Source organism: Rhea americana, unplaced genomic scaffold (genome assembly GCF_003343005.1).
Source record: "Rhea americana isolate MKP2758 unplaced genomic scaffold, rheAme1 scaffold_272, whole genome shotgun sequence".
NCBI classification, from domain to species: Eukaryota; Metazoa; Chordata; class Aves; order Rheiformes; family Rheidae; genus Rhea; species Rhea americana.
In genome coordinates, this window is record NW_028186393.1 from 815,077 (window position 1) to 838,272 (window position 23,196).

The 23,196-nt window shown below is 36.0% G+C and overlaps 1 protein-coding gene across 1 annotated transcript in view; it reads right to left on the bottom strand.

The window, feature by feature from the left end:
- Positions 1–3,822: 3,822 nt before the first annotated feature.
- Positions 3,823–23,196, bottom strand: part of SLC30A7 (solute carrier family 30 member 7) — a 31,162-nt gene continuing 11,788 nt past the window's right edge. Inside the window, exons 6-11 of the mRNA XM_085308250.1 lie at positions 22,820–22,975; positions 21,111–21,161; positions 19,558–19,693; positions 8,140–8,230; positions 6,989–7,138; positions 3,823–5,600 (exon numbers count right to left, since the gene is read on the bottom strand). Of these exons, the coding sequence (XP_085164376.1) occupies positions 5,553–5,600; positions 6,989–7,138; positions 8,140–8,230; positions 19,558–19,693; positions 21,111–21,161; positions 22,820–22,975 (632 nt within the window). The 3' untranslated portion in view covers positions 3,823–5,552. The remainder of the gene's footprint in view (positions 5,601–6,988; positions 7,139–8,139; positions 8,231–19,557; positions 19,694–21,110; positions 21,162–22,819; positions 22,976–23,196) is intronic.

The following is a 23,196-nucleotide window of genomic DNA, read 5'->3' on the forward strand; positions in this document are numbered from 1 at the left end:
CTGCATATATTGTGGTATGTGTATTTTAGGTGCTGAATTTTGCATTTCAGCTTTCTAGAAATCCAGGAGTTCTCTCACTAATGCGGGACAATAGCATGCAAAAACTGAGGTCTGTATGTATCTGTACCACTTGGGAGAGTGAGACTGTTCTTTCCAACTCTGAATCAAGAAAAACAAACTCACCCTTTGGACAGCTGGGGAACAAGAAGTAGAAGCCACAAGGAATTTCTCATTTCATAAGTTTACRACTTATTATAGAACTAGATTTCTCTCTGTGTTAGTGCTAGCGTTTATGAAGCACTGGGCTCAAACTGCAGCAACAATTCTCAGAAATACACTGGGATTTCTCTTCAGAATCAGCTAGCAGGTGGTGGTGGCTGCTATTCAAACTAGTCATATTGAGAAGACAATAGAACAGACGGGTATGCAGATTTTAACTGGAAATTTATTGGAAATAAACTTGATCCCATATTTTTTCAGTAATATAGGATATTATATAGACCATATTCAAGTAGAAAAGATTACATTAAAATCTTCTAATATTGCACTTGGGACAAGTCATGGCTAAGCTACTAACATTAGTACTTCAGAACAAAATAATATACAGTCTTCAGAATTTTGGTGAACTTTCTTGTGTTCTCAGATTTCTTCACAGGTATTTGGATACTGCTCTATTCAACTCAGGCTCACTGCTAAGAATAATTTGTGTAGCTGAAAGTAGCTGTAATTGAAAACAAGGTAGTTTGTATGTACAGCAGTACATTGTATCCTACCAGGAATGATTTTTAGCAGTTTCTTCATTCACATTATTTCACATTCCAGCCAAAATATTGCAGCAATTCATTTAACTCTTGTACAAGACCCTACCTTATGTATGAAAGATTTCAAATGCATTTGGGAAATGAAATATGCAACTCCTTTTTACACATTATTTCCGCCAAATTACCACATAGGCAGGAACTTCTGTGGCTCACTAAAACAGACAAGTAGATTCACCAGTATTCGCACAAGCAAAACCTGTAGTCTTCACCTGCCAGACAAAACAAGCATAGCTGGCATCTTTTCACATTATAGCAGTCTCTGGCCAATGAGATTCCCAACACAGATGGTCACTGCAACTAAGCTTGAAAAGAGGAGAAAACCCAAAGAAACTCCCAGGAGGATGCAGACAGTGATTTTGGGACAAATGTAAAGGAGAAATTAACCAGTGAGTCTGTATTAGGGGTCAGAGAAGTGGGTTATGAAATATATATAACACGTCCCTCTTTACTTACTCCTCTAAATCACACTTAAAAGGAGTGGGATAACAAGAATCATAGCAATGCCATTTTGATAGCTGCTGCAGAGAACAAGATAGTGCTTGCTTAATTAGTAACTAAAACTGTTGCTCTGAACTAGTATTTAAAGATCCTGTTAGATGAGTAGTGGTTAGGACTTGCATTTAATAAAGAGTAATGCCCAACTTAATTTGCATTTTAGGAAAGCATCAAGGTTTCTGCAACTTAAATGTGCACTCAGGATGAAGGAAAAGCCATGAACTTCATGATTTGATTGACAAGTGTAGTTTAAGGATAAGAAAACTGCAGTTCAGCAGTAGCTTCTCAACAAGCTTACTTACCAACAAGTTAAAAGAACAACCATTTCTTTCCTCCATCTTTAAACCCACCTTTACTTTTTCAGAAAAAAATTAAGAATATTAAAACTAAGGTCCATTTTATTAGTAGAAATAGTTCAAACAAGAACCACTTGTAAAACAGCTAGAAATTTTAGAATACCACAATGGACATTGTCATTGGCTCTTCCAAGTGATGAGATTGTGGAATTTTTCTACTGAAACCAAAGTTTAAATCATTTGGTCACTATGGTCATTTATTTGGACCAGCACTTTTTGCATTTGTTTAGCAAATCACATAAGTAGTCTGGCTCTTTATCTGGGCCCTATTTGTATAAAGAACAAGTCCTATCCATAAGTGTAAGTTGTCAGAATTAGCTTACAAAGAATTGGTTTTTCACTATGTATACTCTTAAGAACAGTTTTTTTCCACCATTGTTTAGCATGCCAAAGATTTGGGGCATTTTAAATACAAAACGCCAAAACTCTTTTTTTTTTTTTTTTTAACTCTCCAGAAATGCAATTCAGACTTTCACAGACTGCTGCTTAGAAAATGGAAATAACATTTTTGCAGCAGTAAAATGCAGCAGCTGTAAAAAGTATGCTGCTTGTAGACTTAGCCTTTGGGACAGTATGGATCTAAGTTGCTGTCTTCAGTCACAGAAGAAAATCCTTTATGCAGACCAATAACCCTATGGTAGGTAATCTTCAGCTACATAAAAACATAAGAAAAGTGTGTTTGGAAAACTTAGTTCAAAATCTAGTACTGGGACCAGTAAAGTCAATTTTAGCAGATTATCTGCAGATACTCATCCATCACTGCATGTTAGTCTTTCATACAAATCTGTATTTTTGTTAAAAAAAAAAAAAAAAAAAAGGCAAGCTTCTCCATTAACATGTTAAAGGAAAAGTTTTATAATAAGCAAAGTATTATGTAACAAGCAAAACACAAAATAATGTTCAAGATATGAAAGCTTTCACTTTCAGTTGCATGATKTGTAGTCTTCCAAAGCCAAAGCAAGTAGGTGAAAAAATCAGCTGTCACTCTGCTTATTGACATTCTAAATATGATTATTTTTAATTATTGGATATATCTACTGTCTTTTGTAGAATCTCTTGGCTAAAAAGGCTAAGTCTGCTTTGAAACTGGCTTCCCTATATGACCCTCAAAATTATATTTAACAAATGATACATATCTTCATACTTGCTTCATTACTTTTAAGGATGACAATGTTTCTACGTTATATTGGTTAGAAAATCCAGACCTGCATGTGTGTGTTTCCAACAGTCAAATAAGAAAATCCTCATAGGCAATACGAAGACTTCAGAATATGATTAAAACTAGTTTTTGTGATTGTAACGAGCTTAAAAGCTTTTTCACTCCATTTGTTGTATTTAAAAAGTCTGTAGATTTACAGCTTAACAAAATCCAACTACAACCCAGGTAGACTCTCACTTGGAGACTTAAGAGTAAGTCATAGCAATTGTCTTTTCATTAGGAAAAGTAAAACAGTGGCCAGGCCTAACAACTTAGGTGGCACTACAGTACTTTAGAAAGCCTAGACCTGAAATACACACCACACTGCTAAACAATGATTTAAACCAAAGTGTGCTCTTGAATCATGATACAGTTGCTATGAAGTTGGCTAGTGCTTGCTTTTAAAATGATTTGTTTATAGCTTCAGATCATAGTAATATTACCTGTAAAAAAATCATGCCACCAACAAACAAGAAATATGTAACGTGCTACAAAACCAGTGTGAGAGGTCTTGGCACTTATTATCACAACTCTGTCTTTTAACTAGGTTTTCTGTGTTCAGATATGCGAATGATATCTTGAATTGATATCCAGATTTGTTCAGTGAATTCCTGCACCCTCCCTCCCCGCCTGTGCAGCCTTCAGATGCCGTCCTCCACTGCAGAACTGCAGGCCTGGCACAGCGTGAGCAACGCGAGTGCTGGAGTGAGCTGGATGGGGCTGCCATGCTGAAGGCCAGAGGAGAGGGATACAGAACAGTGTAGCTGCATTCCCAGGAAAACTGAATAGGGTCAGAAACCAGTAAGAGAGACAAAGAAGGGTTTGAAGACTGGGATGTGCATGGAAGAACGGGACTGTAAAGCTTCAAAATGGTACATGGCTTTTTACTACTATGATTTGTTTATACTCAATTTTCAGTTCCAGTTACAAGCTAAAGTGAACAGACCTAAGCTTTGTTCAGTCTAACAATCATGTTTCTGCATCTCAACTGATGCATCAATTTAGCAGTTATCAGTATTTTCATGTGGAAAGAGATCAGAATTTGGATACCATACAGAAGCAASAGAAAGGAATGAAAGAAACAGTTCTTCTCTATCATGATTTCAGCAATATCATAGTAGCAAACAGTTTCTGCAAATGAATCTTAGATATTTTCATAGTGCCTAGCACTTACTACACAGACATTGTCAGCTTCAGAGGGCCTTGATTTCAGTATTTCCCCATATCGACTGCCAGAAGAATACACCTAAAATCCACACCAATCAGTTGCAACTATGATTTTTCATAAGAATGCTTTCATCTTGTTTTACTCCACAATGTTGTTTGTAAAATGTCCATTTCTAAAATCTTCCATTACCAAGTTAACTACTACAATTTCAGAGTCATCAGCTGTAATACCAAGTCTAGCAGATTGTATTTGAAAATACCACTCAAATATGAAAATATAAAATGAAAGTAAATGCTAGAAAAGTATGATTGACTRATGTTTCTGGAAAAAAAATTACTGCATTGAGAAAACAGACAAGGTTACAGTGGGACAGCTAAAATCAAAAATATCAGACTTGTCAACTTAGAAAAGCATAATTTTAAATAACGTGAAAAGTGATCCTTATTTCCATTTCAGAATTCTCCACTAGGAACACTTATTTTTAATATTTGGAAGAGCAACAGTTACCTCACCAATCTATAATAAAAATTTCTGCAGTCTATTAAAATCAAGGAGACTAAGTTTTCACACAACTTAGTGATTAAATTCTTTTCTTTTCCCTGCACAATTTGGAAGATTAAAAAGCTTTAGGCATTGCTTTTGTCACCAGCATCTTACCTCAACTGCTTGGTCTTTTGGTGACTATGAACACGGGTAGCATCATGTAATGTTTCATTACTGTAACAGGATAAAGAAACTTAGGAATTGAATTTAAGTCTAATACTTTGATTAAAATAATTTCCACATGAGATGTACCACAAAGTATCCAGTTTGTTTTGGAAACAAGCCTCTTCACAATAGCTTTGCCTTTTACATTTAGCATTTAGAACCATATTTTTTCTGTTTGGTAAGACACAAGAGTAATGAAAGTCTAACATCTACAGTTATGTAAGTACACAAAAAACCCACGTACATCACTAGTAAATATTAGACTGCATACAAGAKATATTTGTAAAAGTAATGAAACCCTCTGATGTTCCATACCTATGCTGGCAAATACYTCTGATATAAAAGGCACTTTGAAAACCCAATATGGTTTGGTTCATTAAGTTTGCAAAGTACAAACAATTGTACAAACAGAATTACATTGAAGCATGTCAGCCATTGTGACATTATGTACAAAACAAGTTTCCAATTTTTGATAACACTGGTTTTATGGGAATGAGCAGTGGTTTCAGCAGCTTCATTGAAGACATGACAGGGTTTCCAGTACCACAATGTTAGTTTCCTATTGGAACAAACCTAGTAAGTAAAAAAAGACCCCACAAAAAACTGACAAGTTTAGGGGCCACAAAATGACAAGACCCAAAGTCTATGACATTCATTCAATATTTACTCCTTAGAAGTGAACTCCATCAGTAGCCCAAAGGCAGAAGTCTATTCAGTCAATTCCGGAACAGTGGTGGAGGCAATTGTCTTGAGAAGTATGTACAGTACAGAAAGCTTTGGTCCAACAGCTCTATTTTAGAAATTGACTACATGGCTGCAACATCTATCTGTACGTAAAGCTGTCTTACTCCTGCCTGCAGATAAGAAAAGGTGAGTTTAACAGAAACYGAAAAGCCAAAACAATTTTAACTCTCCTGAACAACAGTTCACTCCAGAAAGTTACCTTACAAGGAACTTAGTATCTTGTTACTCTGTAATGCATCTCCCATATTTAGTAAATCAATCATTGAATTACTGACAATTTGTAAACTTTCAAAGTGTTAAAGAGCTGTATGCATACATGTTTCTTTGTACAGTGAGAAAATGCACATGCAGTAAATGTATATTGACATTAGCTTTGCCTTATTACATTTTGTGATTCACCCTAAATAACAACTACGTCACAAATCGCTACACAAATGCGATTCTTACTTTCCTTTGTATAAATTTATCTGCCTCAAAGGTTATCTGCTTGAAGACCTGTCAGTTTAAAATGGAGCAAAGCCTAAGAACCTAACATGAGATTTGTTGTTTGAACCTATTGTAAGCTAAGTTTTAAGCAAGAAATAAGAATGGCTACAGTGAATTCACATGACATGCCAAAATAACTTCTGGTAACTCTCTAGGCATGTGAACTGCATCAAACCATTTCTCCTCTCTAAAGTTGTAGGAAACAAGGTTTAGATGGCCTTCCTTAGTTTTATCATCATCATGCATAACAGACTCTAGATTTTGCTTATAGACTATTCATATCCAGTACATACATTTCAAAAGGTAACCAAAATGATTTTTTTTATTTGTTAAATATATATAGAAGCAATAGAAAAAATGGCTRAAGTTTCTGACATTTTGATCTTCTTTAGGCAAGAACTATCAGCTTCCAATAAGGTTTCTATTGGTCACAAGAATTCCAACATTTCCTATYAGCTTCAAATGCTATCAAATACGTCACTATCTTTATATAAAAAGATACTAAAGTTTTGATGTAAAGATACATCAAAAGATAACAACTACTAGTTAAGTCTTGACCAATGACCACCACCATAGCATGGATGTTACTAAAAGACAACACAAAATAGGCAAAAAAATGTGGCTTCTTAGGGAATAGCAATGAATGACAAATACAGCATCAGCACAGTGAAAAATGAAGTAGGTCCAATCTGTGGTCAAAAATCTTACCTGCAGGGAATCCTCATCTACTTTCTTGGTTTCTCACCAATCAATATAGGGCTTCACTTTCATSTGATACACTTCAGAAAGCTAAAACTGTTAACTCCAATAAATGGCAAAAACTAATGCAGAGAGGCACAGCAATTCTACCTCACTACACAAGATTTTTGAAATTGTTCTTCACAGCATAAAGTTTTTTCAGTAGTTATACCAAAACCAGAAACACTTTTTTTTGGATCAGAATTACATCACATCATGAGAAAGGTGATACACACTTCAACATGTGCACCATTTCCACTGACAAGAGACATACCTGAGTAAAAATATTGTGAGTCTGGCTTAGAATCCACCTTGCGTCAGCATCAGGAGCTACTAGTAATTTCAAAGTCCCTATGTAAACATCTGTACAGAGGGTCCAGAAATGTGGATCATGTAAACTGTAAACTCCTTGCAACTGCTGCACCTAAAAGACAAGCAACTTTTGAAARAACGTATTTCTGAAAAAACATTTATATACACTATGTTTTTCTATAAAACATTTTAGAAGCTGATGCATCCTTTTACCTCYGCTAGTTCACTATGCAGTTCGTGGTATTTCACTTAAATTCCTTATTACTGCCTCTATGGTTATAAGGAAAATACAGAATAATTGTATTCTACATATATTTTACTGAAATCTGCTGTACATTTCTGAAAACAGTTGTCCAAGAGAGAAGAGACACAAAATTACTTAACTGAATGCCATCTCAAATTTAAACAGTAATTTTTGCAAATGCAGAGGTTAGCCAGGAATTTTCCCATAAACATTTTGTGAGAGATTCTAACTACTAACAGGAATACTAATATATTGTATTTCTGTAAATATTTTGCAAGGGTTTAGGTCTGTCCCAACAAAATTCTTTTTTCTCTGTCCCAGTTTAGCAAACYCTTCATGTGACAACTGCAATCTGAAACAGTGGCATTTTTTCCACACATGCATTTTATTAACCTCGCAAAGGCACACTGAATGTTCARAACATGACACAGTAGCAGATAAGTTAAAGAGGAATACTGGGAGACATCAAATCCAGGGTAACCTATACAGTGTGATACAGACTTTCAGCATTAAAGCTACCTCACTTTCCTAAAGACAGAAGGAGATGGAGAGGGAGACAAAAACTATCCTGAGCAAAATGGAACAGGAACATTACGCACTACTCATCAGCACAAAGTACTTGGAAAGGAAAGGCTTTGGGATCTATTTTTCTAAACCAATGTAATATGTTTTAGGACACAAATTGAGTTGAACCTATTACATGCAATTTAGGACTTCCGAAATAAAAGAATCAAAATGGTATCTCCATTATAGAATCTAAGGAAGGTTTCATGGCCATTACAGGCAAAACATCCTCAGAATACACAATTGAGGCTCAATTAGTTAGCAGTTAGATCTTAAGCAAAAACAGCCCAAGAATAAGAGCTCACCCTCTGATAGCACTGAGGCAAAGCATTTTCCAGGGAAGGAGGCGTTCGCTGCATCAAAATTCCAATGGATTCTTTTAAAAGTGGAACAACACTAGAAAGAAATAAGAAAGTTATTATCATATTTTCAAAACATATAGAATAAGCTGTAACACAACATTCCTTCACTCTCTTGAAGAATTTCACTTTAGTAGTTTCACTAGAAACTGATAAAGCTGCCATGAAAACCTGCTACAAAAAAGCTGAGAAAATTGCTATAGTGTCTCACTAAAGGCAAGAATACTGCTCCCTCAGATTTCTCACAGAGACCACCAGTGGACAATCACAGATTAACAATGTAATTATGGGATTTGGGATGGAGTCTCTAAGTGTCTTAAAACTTATGTGACAAAGCAGCTGGTAACTATAGCTCAGAGGCAAAATCTACTTCAAAGGCAATCACAAACAATCATAAAATATGCAAGTGAAACCATTTTTGCTTTTGTRTCTGGCTTAAGGCATATTTTTCTTATGAACTAAGATAATAATGGGGAGGTCATAAAACAAAATTACTATGGATCAGTCCAACTATCACAAAATTATTTTGTCAGAAGCAGACAGCTTAGCATATTCTTGAAGTGAACTAAGTGTAGGGCCTTATCCAAGCTCCAACATTAAACATCTGGAAACAATTAGAGGTTCCCTCCTGGCTGCATAGTCTTGTTTAATCAGCAAACTAAAAAATAACGCTCACAAAACTACCTAAAAAACAGGAGACCAGTAGGGCTATACGCTGAAGCCAATACTAAAAATTTGTTCTTTTAAGTATTCAGTATGGTAAACTTTGTTTAGGATTAGCCTATCATGTTTGGTTCACTAATGCATCCTATAATTTTCAGGAAGATGTTAAAAATCTGTAGCCCAATGTTGAAAGCTAAACAACAATCTAGTTTCAAGTACTTATTGTACAATCTCCAGCAAAACTGATGATACATTTCAGAAGCTGTAAGCTAAATTTCACCATCCAATACTGCCATCACAGCTGAAGTACATGAGCAGTGAGATTAAGAGAAAAAAAATCACACAGAAAAAAATTTGTAAGACATCAGTTAGGCTGTCTATTAAAGGAAACTGCAGAAGTCTCTTTTAAAACCACATGGAGCAATACAGAATGCACTGCAGAAAACAACTATATACTCAAAGATAGTGAAGAGCATGACCTAACCATTCCCTTCCATCTTTAAAGGCATCGTTCCATTTGTACACAGAAGCGATGCCAATTTGTGCAGCCTCCACTCCTCAGCTCACCTCTCTGCTAATCCCCAGCGGGGCAGGGAGTGCAGGGCTCCTGTGCAAGGAGCCAAGCTGGAGAAACAACCACTCTCAGAGCAAGCCTCTCGGCCCCTACACCTGTTCTTTCAGCCAAATCCACCGCCGGATGCACTCCCAATGTGCCTCACACAGTTGTACTGCTTSAGTTTAGAAATAGGAAGGAGCAATTAGGAGCAGGCAGAGGATGCTTAAGACGGACCTGTCACCAAGATAGCTGAACACACTGCAATACCCTGAACGTTCATCTGTCTAAAGTAAGCTTACAGGGCGTCGCATTCAGCAGACAGCAGATTACAGAAGTGTAGGGAAGTTGTTGCTTTTATCAGTGTTCCCCCCTCACTAAATAACCTACATTAAAGGAAGCTAAAGTGCCAAATAATCCATTGCTTAATTGATTCAGTTTAACTGACAAGTTAAAAATGCAGGCTTGCTTTTAATAATAACCTTGAAAGATCAACACACAAGTTCAAGATGTAAACTAATCACAAAATCTTTGAATAGTGCCACTATCCCCATAAATTTATCAATGCCCCTCCAACAATATGCACCCAAAAGCTTCAAACATACCTGCACAGGGGTATGCATACCTGCAAATCTTTTCCGAGGGAAAGTACTGAAAAAAAATGAGCTTTTCTACTGAAAGATACTGGGAAGAATATCCATGTAAAAACTCTGAACAAAATGCTTCTGATTTGAATGAAATATTTAGGTTATCCAATAAAATGAATGTACATTATCTGGTCTAATGGAAATGAATCAGCAATTGGGAGATTTGGAGAGAGAACCTATGGAAACTTAAAACTAGCAAGTGGTGCCCATTCTAAAAACAATTTGGTCAGTGAAACTGGTTGATTCATTCTGGAACAGGACACACACTGAAAAGGAGAAGTTAAAACCCTGTTAGAGAGCTATTCAGCTGAAGATATATTTAAATTTAGAGTTGCTTAATTCTGAAAAGCTTTTACTTTAAGAAACTGGCTTCCAAGGTGGAGTCTACAGCATTGGTAGGGTGTGTGCAAGCACTAAATACTGTCTCTTCCTGCCAAGCGATGGTGTTCAATTTTAAGCAGCACTTAAAATCTGATAGAACCATTAGCACAAATTCGACTAATAAATAAAAAGTGAATGAGGAAAGACATTCCACTCCTAGCACAGGCATTATAGTTTAAAAGTTTGTATTCTTGCTGGCAAGATTTATCCGATTTGTTTTCTAAAATGGCTCCATACTAAGGCTTTAAGAGAAACCTCCTGTACAAATACTTGGCAATAATTTCCACAAATTATAACTTTTATCCAGACTTAACAAGAAACCCAAAACCGTGGTGTTTAACTGAAACAGTAACATCTTGAAGAGTCCAAATAATACAACTAAGTAAGAAAGCGGCTTAACACTGTAGATGAATGTTGAAGCATATCCCAGGTCACATCTTTCTCGGGCACAGTGTTCAACTATAAATTTACCTTTTGTTAAGCTGAAAAGACCAAAAGACAGCTGCAGTGATGTGATATGGCCTCACAAATTCTGCAAGAGCACAAAAGCCCATGCACACATCTCTACACCCCGAGAGACACTTTTATCATACGAGGTATTCTTTTAGGGTAAGCCAAACTAACACGACAAATTATAGAATGCAGAGTTTTATGCTCTCTCTGATTTTCCATTGTTTCAAAAACAAAGCTCACTTTTCTTTTCAAACACAAGCGGAAGCCCAATATCACTTAATCATCAGGAGGCACTAAGAGTATTAGTTGCATCTCATGTGACTAAAACCAAACACACACACACACACGAACACTAGAAAAGATGATACTACCAAGCAGGCTGAAAACGCGGTTAGAGTTTGACCAAGCTTTCCTTTTTCTTTTTGATTAGTCAGTAGTAGTGCAAAATACACGTGATTGTATCTGCAGCAACTATTGTGCTGATACTTCCTCTTATTTTATTTTTTAATTACAAAGACTATTAAGGAAAATAATGCAGAATTCTCACTGAGGGTTTTTTTCATGTGTAAACACTCCCTAAGTTTTGCTATTAAAGCAGGTAAAATTTTTCAACTGGTTCCGATCACCAAAATCTACTGTATCACAATATTACACAGGGCAATAGGATTTGGAAGAGGTACTAACCCGCAGAAAGATACAGGACATTAACATACCCTCTACAAAAAGCAACAACAGTAAAAATGGCTAGTGGGTGCAAAAAGAGTTAACAGCAAGAAAGCACATTACACTTGCACATGCACAGTTACAGAGAAAATGAAGGTGTTGAAACAGGTAAAATCCACTGACATGAATTTGATGAATCCAGTTTGCAGCAACTACATATGGCTTGATTAACAATCCAAACCAAACATTCTATATAAGAAAGTATTAGAATCACAACCAACTTGTATCACATTCAAATAATAGACTCATGCCCACTTCAGTCCATTATCGTTTACGCTACTGCTCATATAGTTCTAGACAGCAATATTGTCTAGCATTAGCATCATTTTAGAGTCAAAACTGAAAAAAAAACCAAAGGGATGAAGACCCTTTACATACTCATTGTAGGCAGACCACAAACAGGATATTCATTTATTGCTGTCAATACTACGAAAAACAAAGGATATTTGTAATAGGTTTTGTAGAATGTAAACGAACCCTGCTAGGACTTGAGGCCAACTATGTTTCTTTCTTCAAGTACAGTAGCCTAAAAAGTAAAGTGCGATTTCAAAATCATACATTTCCAGCCTCCACCCATATCTGCAGTGCCAAGAATGTCAACTTATTTCAAAACTTTTAAGTTTTATTAAAAAAAAAATCCATTAGGCAATGGCAATTTTAAGCAAAATGCAGGCTTTCCTGAAGACAAGGATTACAACTGAAAAGTTTAATATTTACTTTTCCAATTTCACACAATCCATTCTCATAATTATGCAGTACTATTGTTACAGCAGTACTGATAATACTAGTAATAATGACATTGTTACTAATCACTAGTAATTAAATATTACTATTATCACTAATAATAACATTCATTATTAGATTTTTTGGGGGGGGGATTTTGACTTTGAAATGAAAGCTAACTGAAGGCTAGGAACACCTTTTACTCTACCATTTAACATTAGCACTGATTCTTACACAGCCATGTACTGAGCTGATAAGGAACATGCACCTTTATTTATGATTTTAACAACCTCAGTCATCAAGGAAATGGGATTTATTCTTTCACTCAAAAGAAAATACCACTTGTTACAGCTATACCCTTTTCTGAGTTGCTACAGAGAGCTGACATGAAATTTCAGAGAAATTAAGTTGTCTCCATGGGAAAAAAAAAAACTCTGAAGCTTATAAAGGTAAGAAAAATCTCAGAAAAGACAATACAGGTGGCAGTTAATGCGTGAATTACCAGATTGAATATCTTATTTCCTTGTGAGGAAACTATCTAAGGCACAAATCACATTTTCAATGGACATATTCTTAGCAAAACAGGGTTCTGATCCTCAACTGAGGCTGGCCGGTACCATCACCTTGTAAATAAAGGTAGTGCACGCCATTTAACGACGACAGCTCAAAACAAGTCCAACTACAAACACGCTAGTTCAGGAGAGTTTTACTGCAGAGCATTCCTTCTGAATCTTAGTGAATACAGCACTTCATTTAAAAACTTAGGACAATCTGCTTAAAATTGCATGTCAAGCAAAGCATTAACTTAAAAACAAAGTCAGTTTTCATACTTCTACACCACAAACGTTACAGGTTTGTTCTCCCCTAAAGCTCTTTTGCATTACATCAGGCTAAGGCAGCTCTAGGTTTTATGTAAAAATGATGTAACCCAAGAAAACTACTTCACTAAATAACTGAAGTTAACTGCTTTAATTTCTTTGACTACTACTATGCAATCCACACGCTCTACCCAATCAAGTATCATATTTAGTCTACGGTGCCTTTCTAGAAACACACAGCTTAATAGTGGTTTCTGACAAGCTTCCTGCCTTATACTGGAGCCATAGTTTTTGCTTGATGACTAGTATCACATAGCTGATGGAAATACTAAAATTGCTTCAGTATTTTGGAATATTTCTACCTAAAAGAAATAAACATTTAGTTTTAAATTTTTAAAGCAGTTAAAGACTTAGGTAATTGTTTATTGACTCAAGCAAATTACATTTTGAGAAAATATCTTGGAGAAAACCTGAAAAGAGTGAGTTTTTTTTTTAAAGGACTTCAAACAAAATGATCATTAAGCATTTAAGAACAGATTTGTCTATTCAGTATGTCCTATTTACATCTTTAAACTAAATAGACACATTCATGAGACAGTACAAAAAGTAATAAAAGAAATCAGATTCATCAGATTCACTAGATACGCTGGAGCATCTGGGACCGCTTAAAAACTCCAGAAGAACCCTACCACAGCAGCCTCAGCCCTCAGAACTGGCCATGGATTTATGATGCAGAGATTTTAAAAGCCTACAGGATATAGCCCTCCAATTGAGAAACCACAAGCTACCAAGCACTCTGCTTGTCAAGACTCAAATAAATAAATGGAGAAAAAGCAACTCTCTCCAGCAAGTAACACAATAATGAAATTTACAAAGTGGAAAATATCTGATTTCATGCCTTTCTTTCTCCATATCAAAACAGTAATATTTGGGCTATTTTTCTTTCCTCCAAAAAGATGAATTTTAAAGCAAGATATTTAATAGGTTTAAACAATATTTCTGTATAAACTCAGTGAAGACAAGTTTTTACTGGGATGTAGACAGTCATGGTCAACTAAAGGGAAGTGCTGATCTTACCTCACTGTACTATAGTAAAAACTATGTGAGCTCTGTTCCACTAAACTTAAAAAATTCTATTTGTTTCTCAGTGAAAAGACAACCTCAACAAAATCCCCCATCGTATTTCCATTGCATAGCCAGAACATCCTACACTAAGTTGAGAGGAGCCAGGCAGAGAGTATGTGACCTTAGAGCAGCGTTAGTGAAAGATCACAGGAACACGGAGCTGACCATGTTAGCAGCCGACAGTCTACACTGATTAGAGCTGTTATGTACAGGAGGGCTCAACTATTTGAATTCAAAGCACTGCTTTATTTCTCTGAAGAGGCGTTGTTCAACTATGTGTGCATCTGTACATGACCGAAYAGGTCACAAATTAGATGCTGCACAGCTTTCTCTATACTGTAAGTGAGAGGTTCTTCAGTCACCCTATAGAGATGTTTTTGTGATTTCTTTTGGGAAGTGTTGCCATCATTTGAGAGAACTGAGCAGAGCAGAAGACCCACTAACAGAGCAAGCATGACTCCAGTAATCAAGTTAGAGGACTGCGCTACATTGAAGAAAAGACACATTCAAGCATAAAATGAATGAACAGTTATTTCACCTATATATGAGCAGCTCTGGATTAAGATCAACATCCAGTGAGAACATCATTTCCCTCCACACTCACATGCAACTGCTTAGCTGTTCTCTTGGTCTACTAGACAGTTCCAAGAAGGGAAAAAGGGGTTGTGTCCTGCCTTTCTTCCCTCTCTTTGGATACAAAGGTATCCCAGAAGGGAGACGGTAAAAAAAGCCCTGGCTCAAACCTCCCACCTAATTATGYACCACACTTTATGTAATTAAGCTAAACCAAACCACTACTTACCACTACAGTAACTTAGAGGATACATTTTTGAAGCCAAATCTCTAATAGATTAAGTATCACACACACATTTTTACTTGGCAAAAAAAAGCAAACAATAATCTCAATCTATTAAAAATGTGATAGGTATCAAACAAATTCACCAATTACACAGTAGTTTTCTTCTCAATATCTTAGTTTGCCTGTTGTTTTTCACCTTATTTTCTTGAAAACTTTCTTGGTAAAAAGCAAGCTACTAAAATGCCCCTCAGAGAGTCTCATGTGCCTCAAAAGGCATCATCACTATCATCTTCAGCCTTTTATCTCAAACCTTAGCTATAAATGGGATGTCAAAAGCACTACTATTCAGTTTAATTAAATAAGCTTCATATAGTTTACACTTTCACCAGATACATCTGGATTATGCCAAATGCTCTATGCACATTCCTAAGATTTAAGCATTTTGCATTTAAAATTTAAGAACTTTATGAACACAGTATGTTCAGGCATTCAACTAAAACACAGCTCATTGCAGTACCAAAAGTAAATTGCAAGAGTTACCTGATCCTCTCAAAGTACATTTAAGAAGGTAAAYCCATTCTCCATATCCATATTTTGGATATATATCCAAACTGGCACCATAACCTACATTCCTCTTACCATTCTTCCCTTAGAGTAGAAAGACTTCAATCAACATCAATAAAAACTCATTTCCTAGCTCATATTTTATTGGGAATTTTCAAATTTATGAAAACCATTTGCTCAACACATGCTTTATTTCATATACAACCAGTAGGTTTTCTAAATCATAACACTGAGAATAGTTTATCCTCACGATCTAAAAATTAACAGAAAGGATTAAAGTCTGGACAACTCTCCTATCATGATTTCAGATATAGCCATCTGCTGTATCCATAATTTGCTCCCTAAGTTATTTCCTGGTGATAGGAAAGTATCTGTATTTAAACAGGTCTTATGGTATTATGACATATGAAAACAAGTGACAGAAGGCCAGTATGAGCACTCAAAAATAGAATTTTCTCTCTCATTCCAACGCAACAGACTGCAGTTAGATAGTAAAATCGATTCCAGTTAACTCTTAGGTAACAGATATCCTCCAAAGAATAGTCAAGGGAGATAAAATTAGCACTGCAACCAGAACAAGGGGAAACATACCTGTCAACACAAAAAACTGACATTCTCCTAAGAAAGCAGTCTCCTTTCCAAACTAGTTGACAGCCAAGAACAAAAGCATTCCCAGACAGATTCTGCAATTCCAGCTGACTGACTTCAATGCTTCAGAGTACTCAAAGACAAAGCGGATGATCCAAGCTCAAGGTTTTGCTTTCACCAACAGCTGATGGTAACATCAGCAGTAGTAGTGCAGACATTATCATCTCTCTAATTTAGTTAATAACCAATACATTAAATGTAGAACCAGAGGTTTAAGTAGGCAACTAAAATGAAAATGGACAACTTCATATACTTAAAATGTGGAGTTGTGCAAGTTAGCTCTGGGAGATCAGCAATAAAATGTAATACTTTTCAATTTTAAATGAATCAGCTAAAGCACTTCTGTAGGGAGAGGTGGCACCTTGGGGCTTTTAACTCAGCCCTAGTTGAAACAAGCAAATCTTTATGATTCCAAGTCAGGCAAAAACCCTAGACAGTATGAAGACTTTTGGATAAGAACTTTATTGGATTGCATCTCTTAYGCTCAAAAATGTGCTTGTTTTATTACAGCCACAAAGAACAGATGCTGATCTTTAAACAGATGTGCATGTTTCCACATCTGGGGGCATACGTATGCTCCCAGCCCACCTTGTCAAAGTTGGTTTAGCTAGTAAGGGGGAGATTTTCCAGATAAGTGGGTTACAACAAATCTTCRACTGGCGGCTCTGCACAAGTGACATTGATAAACATTCCTCCTGAACAGCAGACAACTGTTTAATTTAAACCCCAAACTACTGCAGAAAGGAATCAATCCCCCCCCCCCCGCCAAAGTAATTTATTGAAGTTGCAGAAAGGCCCACAAATGCAGTGAGGAATCACTGTACTAAATACTGAACAACAAAATGAATTTAAAAAAACAGAGCTAGATACAGCCCCTGCAAATATCAATTTAACGTTTGCTTGCAAGCATATATCACAAAATTTCAGTGTAATCTCTCTCAGAAGTTAGTTTTGCCCTATTTTTTTTCAAATATTATCTAAACCCGTTATATATCCTATCATTAGTTGAGCCCATGTTACAACAAAAGAGCATGTTAAAGGAAAATCTGAAAAWCCTTTGGGGTTATTCTAGAACAGCACATTACATACACATGGTAGTGAGGAATAACGTACAATAAATAACGGTCTCGTGTCCAAAAGTGTAAATAAATACTATTAAACAACACAAAGGCGAACCCAAACTCTCAAAGARTATCTGTCTGAAATTGCAGTCATCTCATCTTGTTTAAGGTTATATTTCAAGCCAAGTCATCAGCTGTCAAGTGTAAAACAGCTGTACTGTTTAAAAAACCCCCTGCAGTTAGCCTCTGCACCACTGCTGTGCCAGCGTGAAAGAAAAATGAACTTGCCTCTGCTAACTGAAATGCAAATGTCTGCAGCGTTATCATAATGATCCTAGAGGTCATTTACAGTGATCCTGGACAATCAAAATAACATTATAGGGAGAGGTAAACGTTAAGGTCTGTGATCACGTCAAAGGACACATCAGACTGGCATCCYCTACCTTTYTGGCATMKRAWYAWWKRTSKMCMMGYWKWGTWKATSYMWKATWWGSYWTRTTWWWAMMATMYKMWTAKMRRMTYTMMMMSYYWCTKMYRWSWWYYTYMYKKKTKRWMRRMRYWSRRMMRMKTGMYWYWMKCAYTMRMRWRYKMTYKYMRAWWYCWKKKSTRKWKKWYWRTWMWYAMWSYYSKAYMMWYWMAAYATGWWKWWTWMARMAWMCWGTRWTYWMMTYWCMYAMMKYASMARTMRYKWMYYKMCMMATKKKWTWAMYKRSAYMTTCWRWWWTSSAWWWYWGAAKRTSYMRKTWAWMMMATKKGKMRRKWMRYKAYTKSTRMKKTRKGWRAKKWRAWYACWGKWTKYTKWAWWMWWCATRTTKWRWKKRTMSRRSWKTRWKWAYWRWMMWMYASMMMWGRWWTYKRMRAKMRYWYKYKARTGMKWRWRKCAMKYKKYYSWRYKYYKWYMAMMMRKRARRWWSWYRKMAGWRRSKKKKARAKYYKMTAWKMRKATKKTWWWAAYAWRSCWWATMWKRSATMWACWMWRCKKGKMSAYMWWTRWTYMKATGCCARAAAGGTAGRGGATGCCAGTCTGATGTGTCCTTTGACGTGATCACAGACCTTAACGTTTACCTCTCCCTATAATGTTATTTTGATTGTCCAGGATCACTGTAAATGACCTCTAGGATCATTATGATAACGCTGCAGACATTTGCATTTCAGTTAGCAGAGGCAAGTTCATTTTTCTTTCACGCTGGCACAGCAGTGGTGCAGAGGCTAACTGCAGGGGGKTTTTTAAACAGTACAGCTGTTTTACACTTGACAGCTGATGACTTGGCTTGAAATATACCTTAAACAAGATGAGATGACTGCAATTTCAGACAGATATTCTTTGAGAGTTTGGGTTCGCCTTTGTGTTGTTTAATAGTATTTATTTACACTTTTGGACACGAGACCGTTATTTATTGTACGTTATTCCTCACTACCATGTGTATGTAATGTGCTGTTCTAGAATAACYSCAAAGGMTTTTCAGATTTTCCTCTAACATGCTTTCCCCCCCCACCCCTTGTTAAAAAGAGAGAAAGGTGTTCAGCTGTTAGTTTGTAACTGAAGTTGTGGCACTCTGCCCTCTACCACCATTGAAGCTGTTGCCAGACATTGCTCAACCACAGTGTCCCTGAATGAAATGTTTGCTTGTCTCATCTAATCCAAGTAGTTTCACGTTTACAGTGATCCTAGTAAGCAACATCAGCACAAGCACACAACTACTTGAAGTATTTCCAACAGATCTTAAAAGGAATTGGGATGGCTGAGAATATAAATACAAAGGAAGAAATGGTCCTCTCCAAAAAGAAAAAAAAGAAAAGAAAAAAAGAAAAGAACAGCCTTGATTCAACAAGGACAGACAAGGATACATCCTGTGCCAACAGGCTCGACTCTGCTGCACTGAAGCCATTCTGCTCCATTTACTAATACAGTACATTGGTTTATATAAGCATGTGCTACATTTCTGAACTTGAAAGACATTCTTGTAGTATTATGCCAACAGGGCTAAAAGGTACAAAAGGAAGAACAAGATGACTCAAGTGAGAACATGCCAAAACAGCAGTACAGAATAGAGGAAATATCACTCTTGGAAGAAAAGCAGACATTGTGAAGCATTAGTGTAAATGCATTTTTTAAGCAGATAGATCTGTTCTTCTGGGCTGTGATTTGTGCCATTGTAACTAGCATCAAAACATACTACCAAAAGTCACTGATGTCAGTACTTACCTTACACCTATAAGTAGTGCAATCAGCATTGAACAAATAGGATCTGCTATCATTAGACCGTAGTTCTGCATCAGTATAGCAGATATGATTACACCAATACTTCCAAGTGTGTCCGCAACAATGTGTAGAAATACACCTGTTAAGAGACTGAGTATCAATACAACTTGATATTCTTACAGTAAATGGAAATATTTCAAGGACAGTTTGAGGAGAAGAGTTGCAAGAACTGTAATATGATTTATGCTTGTTAAATTCTTCTCAGTTTTTGGTCAAATATACAGAAAGTGATCACAGGATTTCAACACATTCTTAAAACATAAACCATTGAGAATGGTTATATAAGAATTCATATTGTTTTCTGCAATTAGCATTAAGTTATATTTCATGGCATTTGCTATCAACTTAAATATTGTCGTTAACAGATGAAATTAAAATTTTTCATTTATTATCCAGCCATATTACAGTATAGACAATCTAATATGTTATTTTTCATGATCAGTTTAAAAGACATGAAAAGACATAAGAAGCATTTTGCAGCTAGCCAAAGTTTATCTTTTGGAGCTCCCTGCTGGCAGTGATAGGAATAGCCATTCAGAAACAGCTTTCCAAACAGTTTTTTGGACTGAAATGATTCCACACAGGAAAATAACTCACAACTATAAATTAGCTCTTCAACTGATTTTTCTAATAAGCCTATATTGAGAAGTTAAAATAGAATTACAGAAAAATGAGTCTTTCTGATATGCTTTGGTTAAAATATGCCTTCATTTGAAAGTCAGTCTTTTCATACGTATTATTAAAGTACTGAGTACATATACACAGAATATAGTACTATAAATACTGGAAGAGGTTGAAAATGCTCCCTTACAAGGACTACAAACAATAGCTAAAGTATGACCTCTAATCCAGAAAGCATCCATCAAGATATGAAACAGCATGGATATTTGGGTATGTCAAACAATTACTACTTCTTACACTGTACATTTCTCTGCCACTAACTTTTAAACATATCAAGGAACAGGGAAATCAAAGCTCAAAACTGACATGTAAATCATCAGTAATTTATTTATACTACTGCCCAGGAGATCATGGCCTCCAATTATTCGCAAAGAGATTATAGAGTGTGTGATCATCTTGTCTAAACCAACTGGAATAGTTTTATTAAATTTAAGTTTTAAGCTCAGGTGCCCTTCAGTGATTATGCCGATCTGCGTTCTTCAAATGCATTCTATAAGAGTTTCTTAATTTCCAGAGCATATGTTGTGATTAGATATCTTAAAATTTCTGCTTTTAACCACTTTTCTACACTTCTACTACTAGTAAATTTTTCAGTGCTAGGAATAAACTCAATCCCAGCTTTTGGGATCTCCTTTTTAAACTGGGTTGACATAGAATTCCATTTAGACTTCAGGGAACGTGCCAACACCTAGTCATGCATAGAGCATGGCACTGTCTGTTCATTGGTAAAGGGACTTCACAAACTATCTCTTAGAAAAAGATGGCATTTATCCGGAAAACAGATGTGTAATGAAACATAATTCCTATGATCATACCTTGTAAAATCTGTTTGCTGGATCCAGCTGTCCCTTCAAGAGAATGGTCATCTGTGAAGATGATTATAGGCATATTAAGCTACGCAATGTCCCTCACGGGATATATTTCATTACTTTTCTGAAATGTATCTGAACTGACAAGCTACTCACAATGATTAGCTTGCTCTAACTATTAAAAACCCAAACTAGCCTAGAGTTTTCAATGAAATAATTAGGTTAAGTCTTAAAATACAGGTTTTTAAAGACAGTACCACATTATACAACGGTAGATGCACACACACACACATATATGTATGTATGTATATGTATATATAAAGCAGATCAACAATTTTCTAATGAACACAATTTAAGAAATAAAAAGCCTTCAGATGTTTAGCAAAAGGCACATCAAGAACAGAAGCCATATAAACAAGCAAGAAGGAAGAAGGAGATCACATGAATTTGCTGCACAGCAATAATGCACTTCAGCAAGCATTCATACTTAATGTAGAACAACAGGGACAAGACATTGAGAAGGTAAAAACTAAGTCAAAAAAAAAATCTCCCATCCATGTGCCTCTACGGAACACATATGGGAGGATAGGAGGCATTGTTAAAGAACAGTGAATGACTTTTACTGAGGATATATAATACTTAATTTACACAAAGGTGCACTCATTTGTTTTTCAAAGTGCGCAAAACAGATATAATCTCATCCCTGTGGAACAGAAGATGTAACAGTCAAGTTAGGGGAAAGGGGGGAGAGCAAGGAAGAGGCAGGAGGCAGGGATGCTCCTGCTTTCCAACCACCTTTAGAGAACCCATGGAAAACAAACAGCAGTTTTCTACTAAAAATACTAAGGAAATGGCAAGCCAAGAAAATATTTTTATAGTCTTTGTCACCTCCTGTCTGAAAATTACCACTCTATCCCCTCTGAACACACACATTTCAGTCACATCAGACTTTGGTTTATGGCGTAGTCACGCAGGATGGACAACTCTGTACTCCATAATTTTTTCATTTATATTGTTTCACAAAAGTAGCAACCACATTGCCTGTTCTCCCATGGTGAGGATTACCTATCATATTTTATGGGCATGTCTCTTCATATATTGTCTGACTTTATAGAAAAGATTTAAGCATAGCTATAAGAAAGGTACTCTGCACCTTAACCAGCTTGGAAATAGACAACAAATGGACAGAAAAGGGAAAAGCTTACATGTGAGTTCACAAACTGAGTACCATCAACATCCCTACGTACCTAAAGTGAAATTACACTTTCATCTTTCCTAATTTCTTGATGTGTAAAATTATCCCAGTCAAGAATGTTAGTAAAGCCGCTTAACTTCATCTATTAATTTAAATCAAAAACTGAAATAAAAACAAAACACTCAATGACTCATTTCATTATACTGCTATAACAAACATTTGTTTTATCTTTGCTTACATGCAACATATTAAGGTGAACATTTGGAAAAAAAAATGTAGGTAAAGCAAAACCTTTAAAAATTAGCTCTGAACTTACTGCACAGATCACAAGTGAAACAGCATTGACCAAAAGAAACCACAAGACATGGCACTGTCATGCACCTCATATTTAGTGAAATTACTTCCAAATATGCTCACTACAACAAGCTATCAACAGCTTCTCATCTCTTCAGAAAAATCAGTAGCAGCAAATTCAAATCGAGTCAAGACAGTCAGTCTATGCCACTAACTAGGTACTTACCATGACAATAATCTTGACTATGAGAGTGTCCATGACTATGGCCATGATCATGAGTGTGTCCATGGCCATGTTTGTGTTCATGGCTGTGACCACGACCTCCATGACTATGTCCATGGCTGAGACCACCATTAARTAGAGAATGGCTGTGTTCATGCCCTACAAACAAATAACACTGTTAGAATATGAATTCAAGTGTTGAATAAAAGCACATTTGTTTAATATGCTCACATTTGTTTAAGATACTTGAAAACTATTAATTCTTCAGGTCATCTTAAGGTATGACTTAATAAGTTTATCAGAAGAAAATTAACACAAACCGTTTACAACCTAAATCTACGCTAAGTAGCTGTACAAAATATTTACCTGATTTGAGAAGT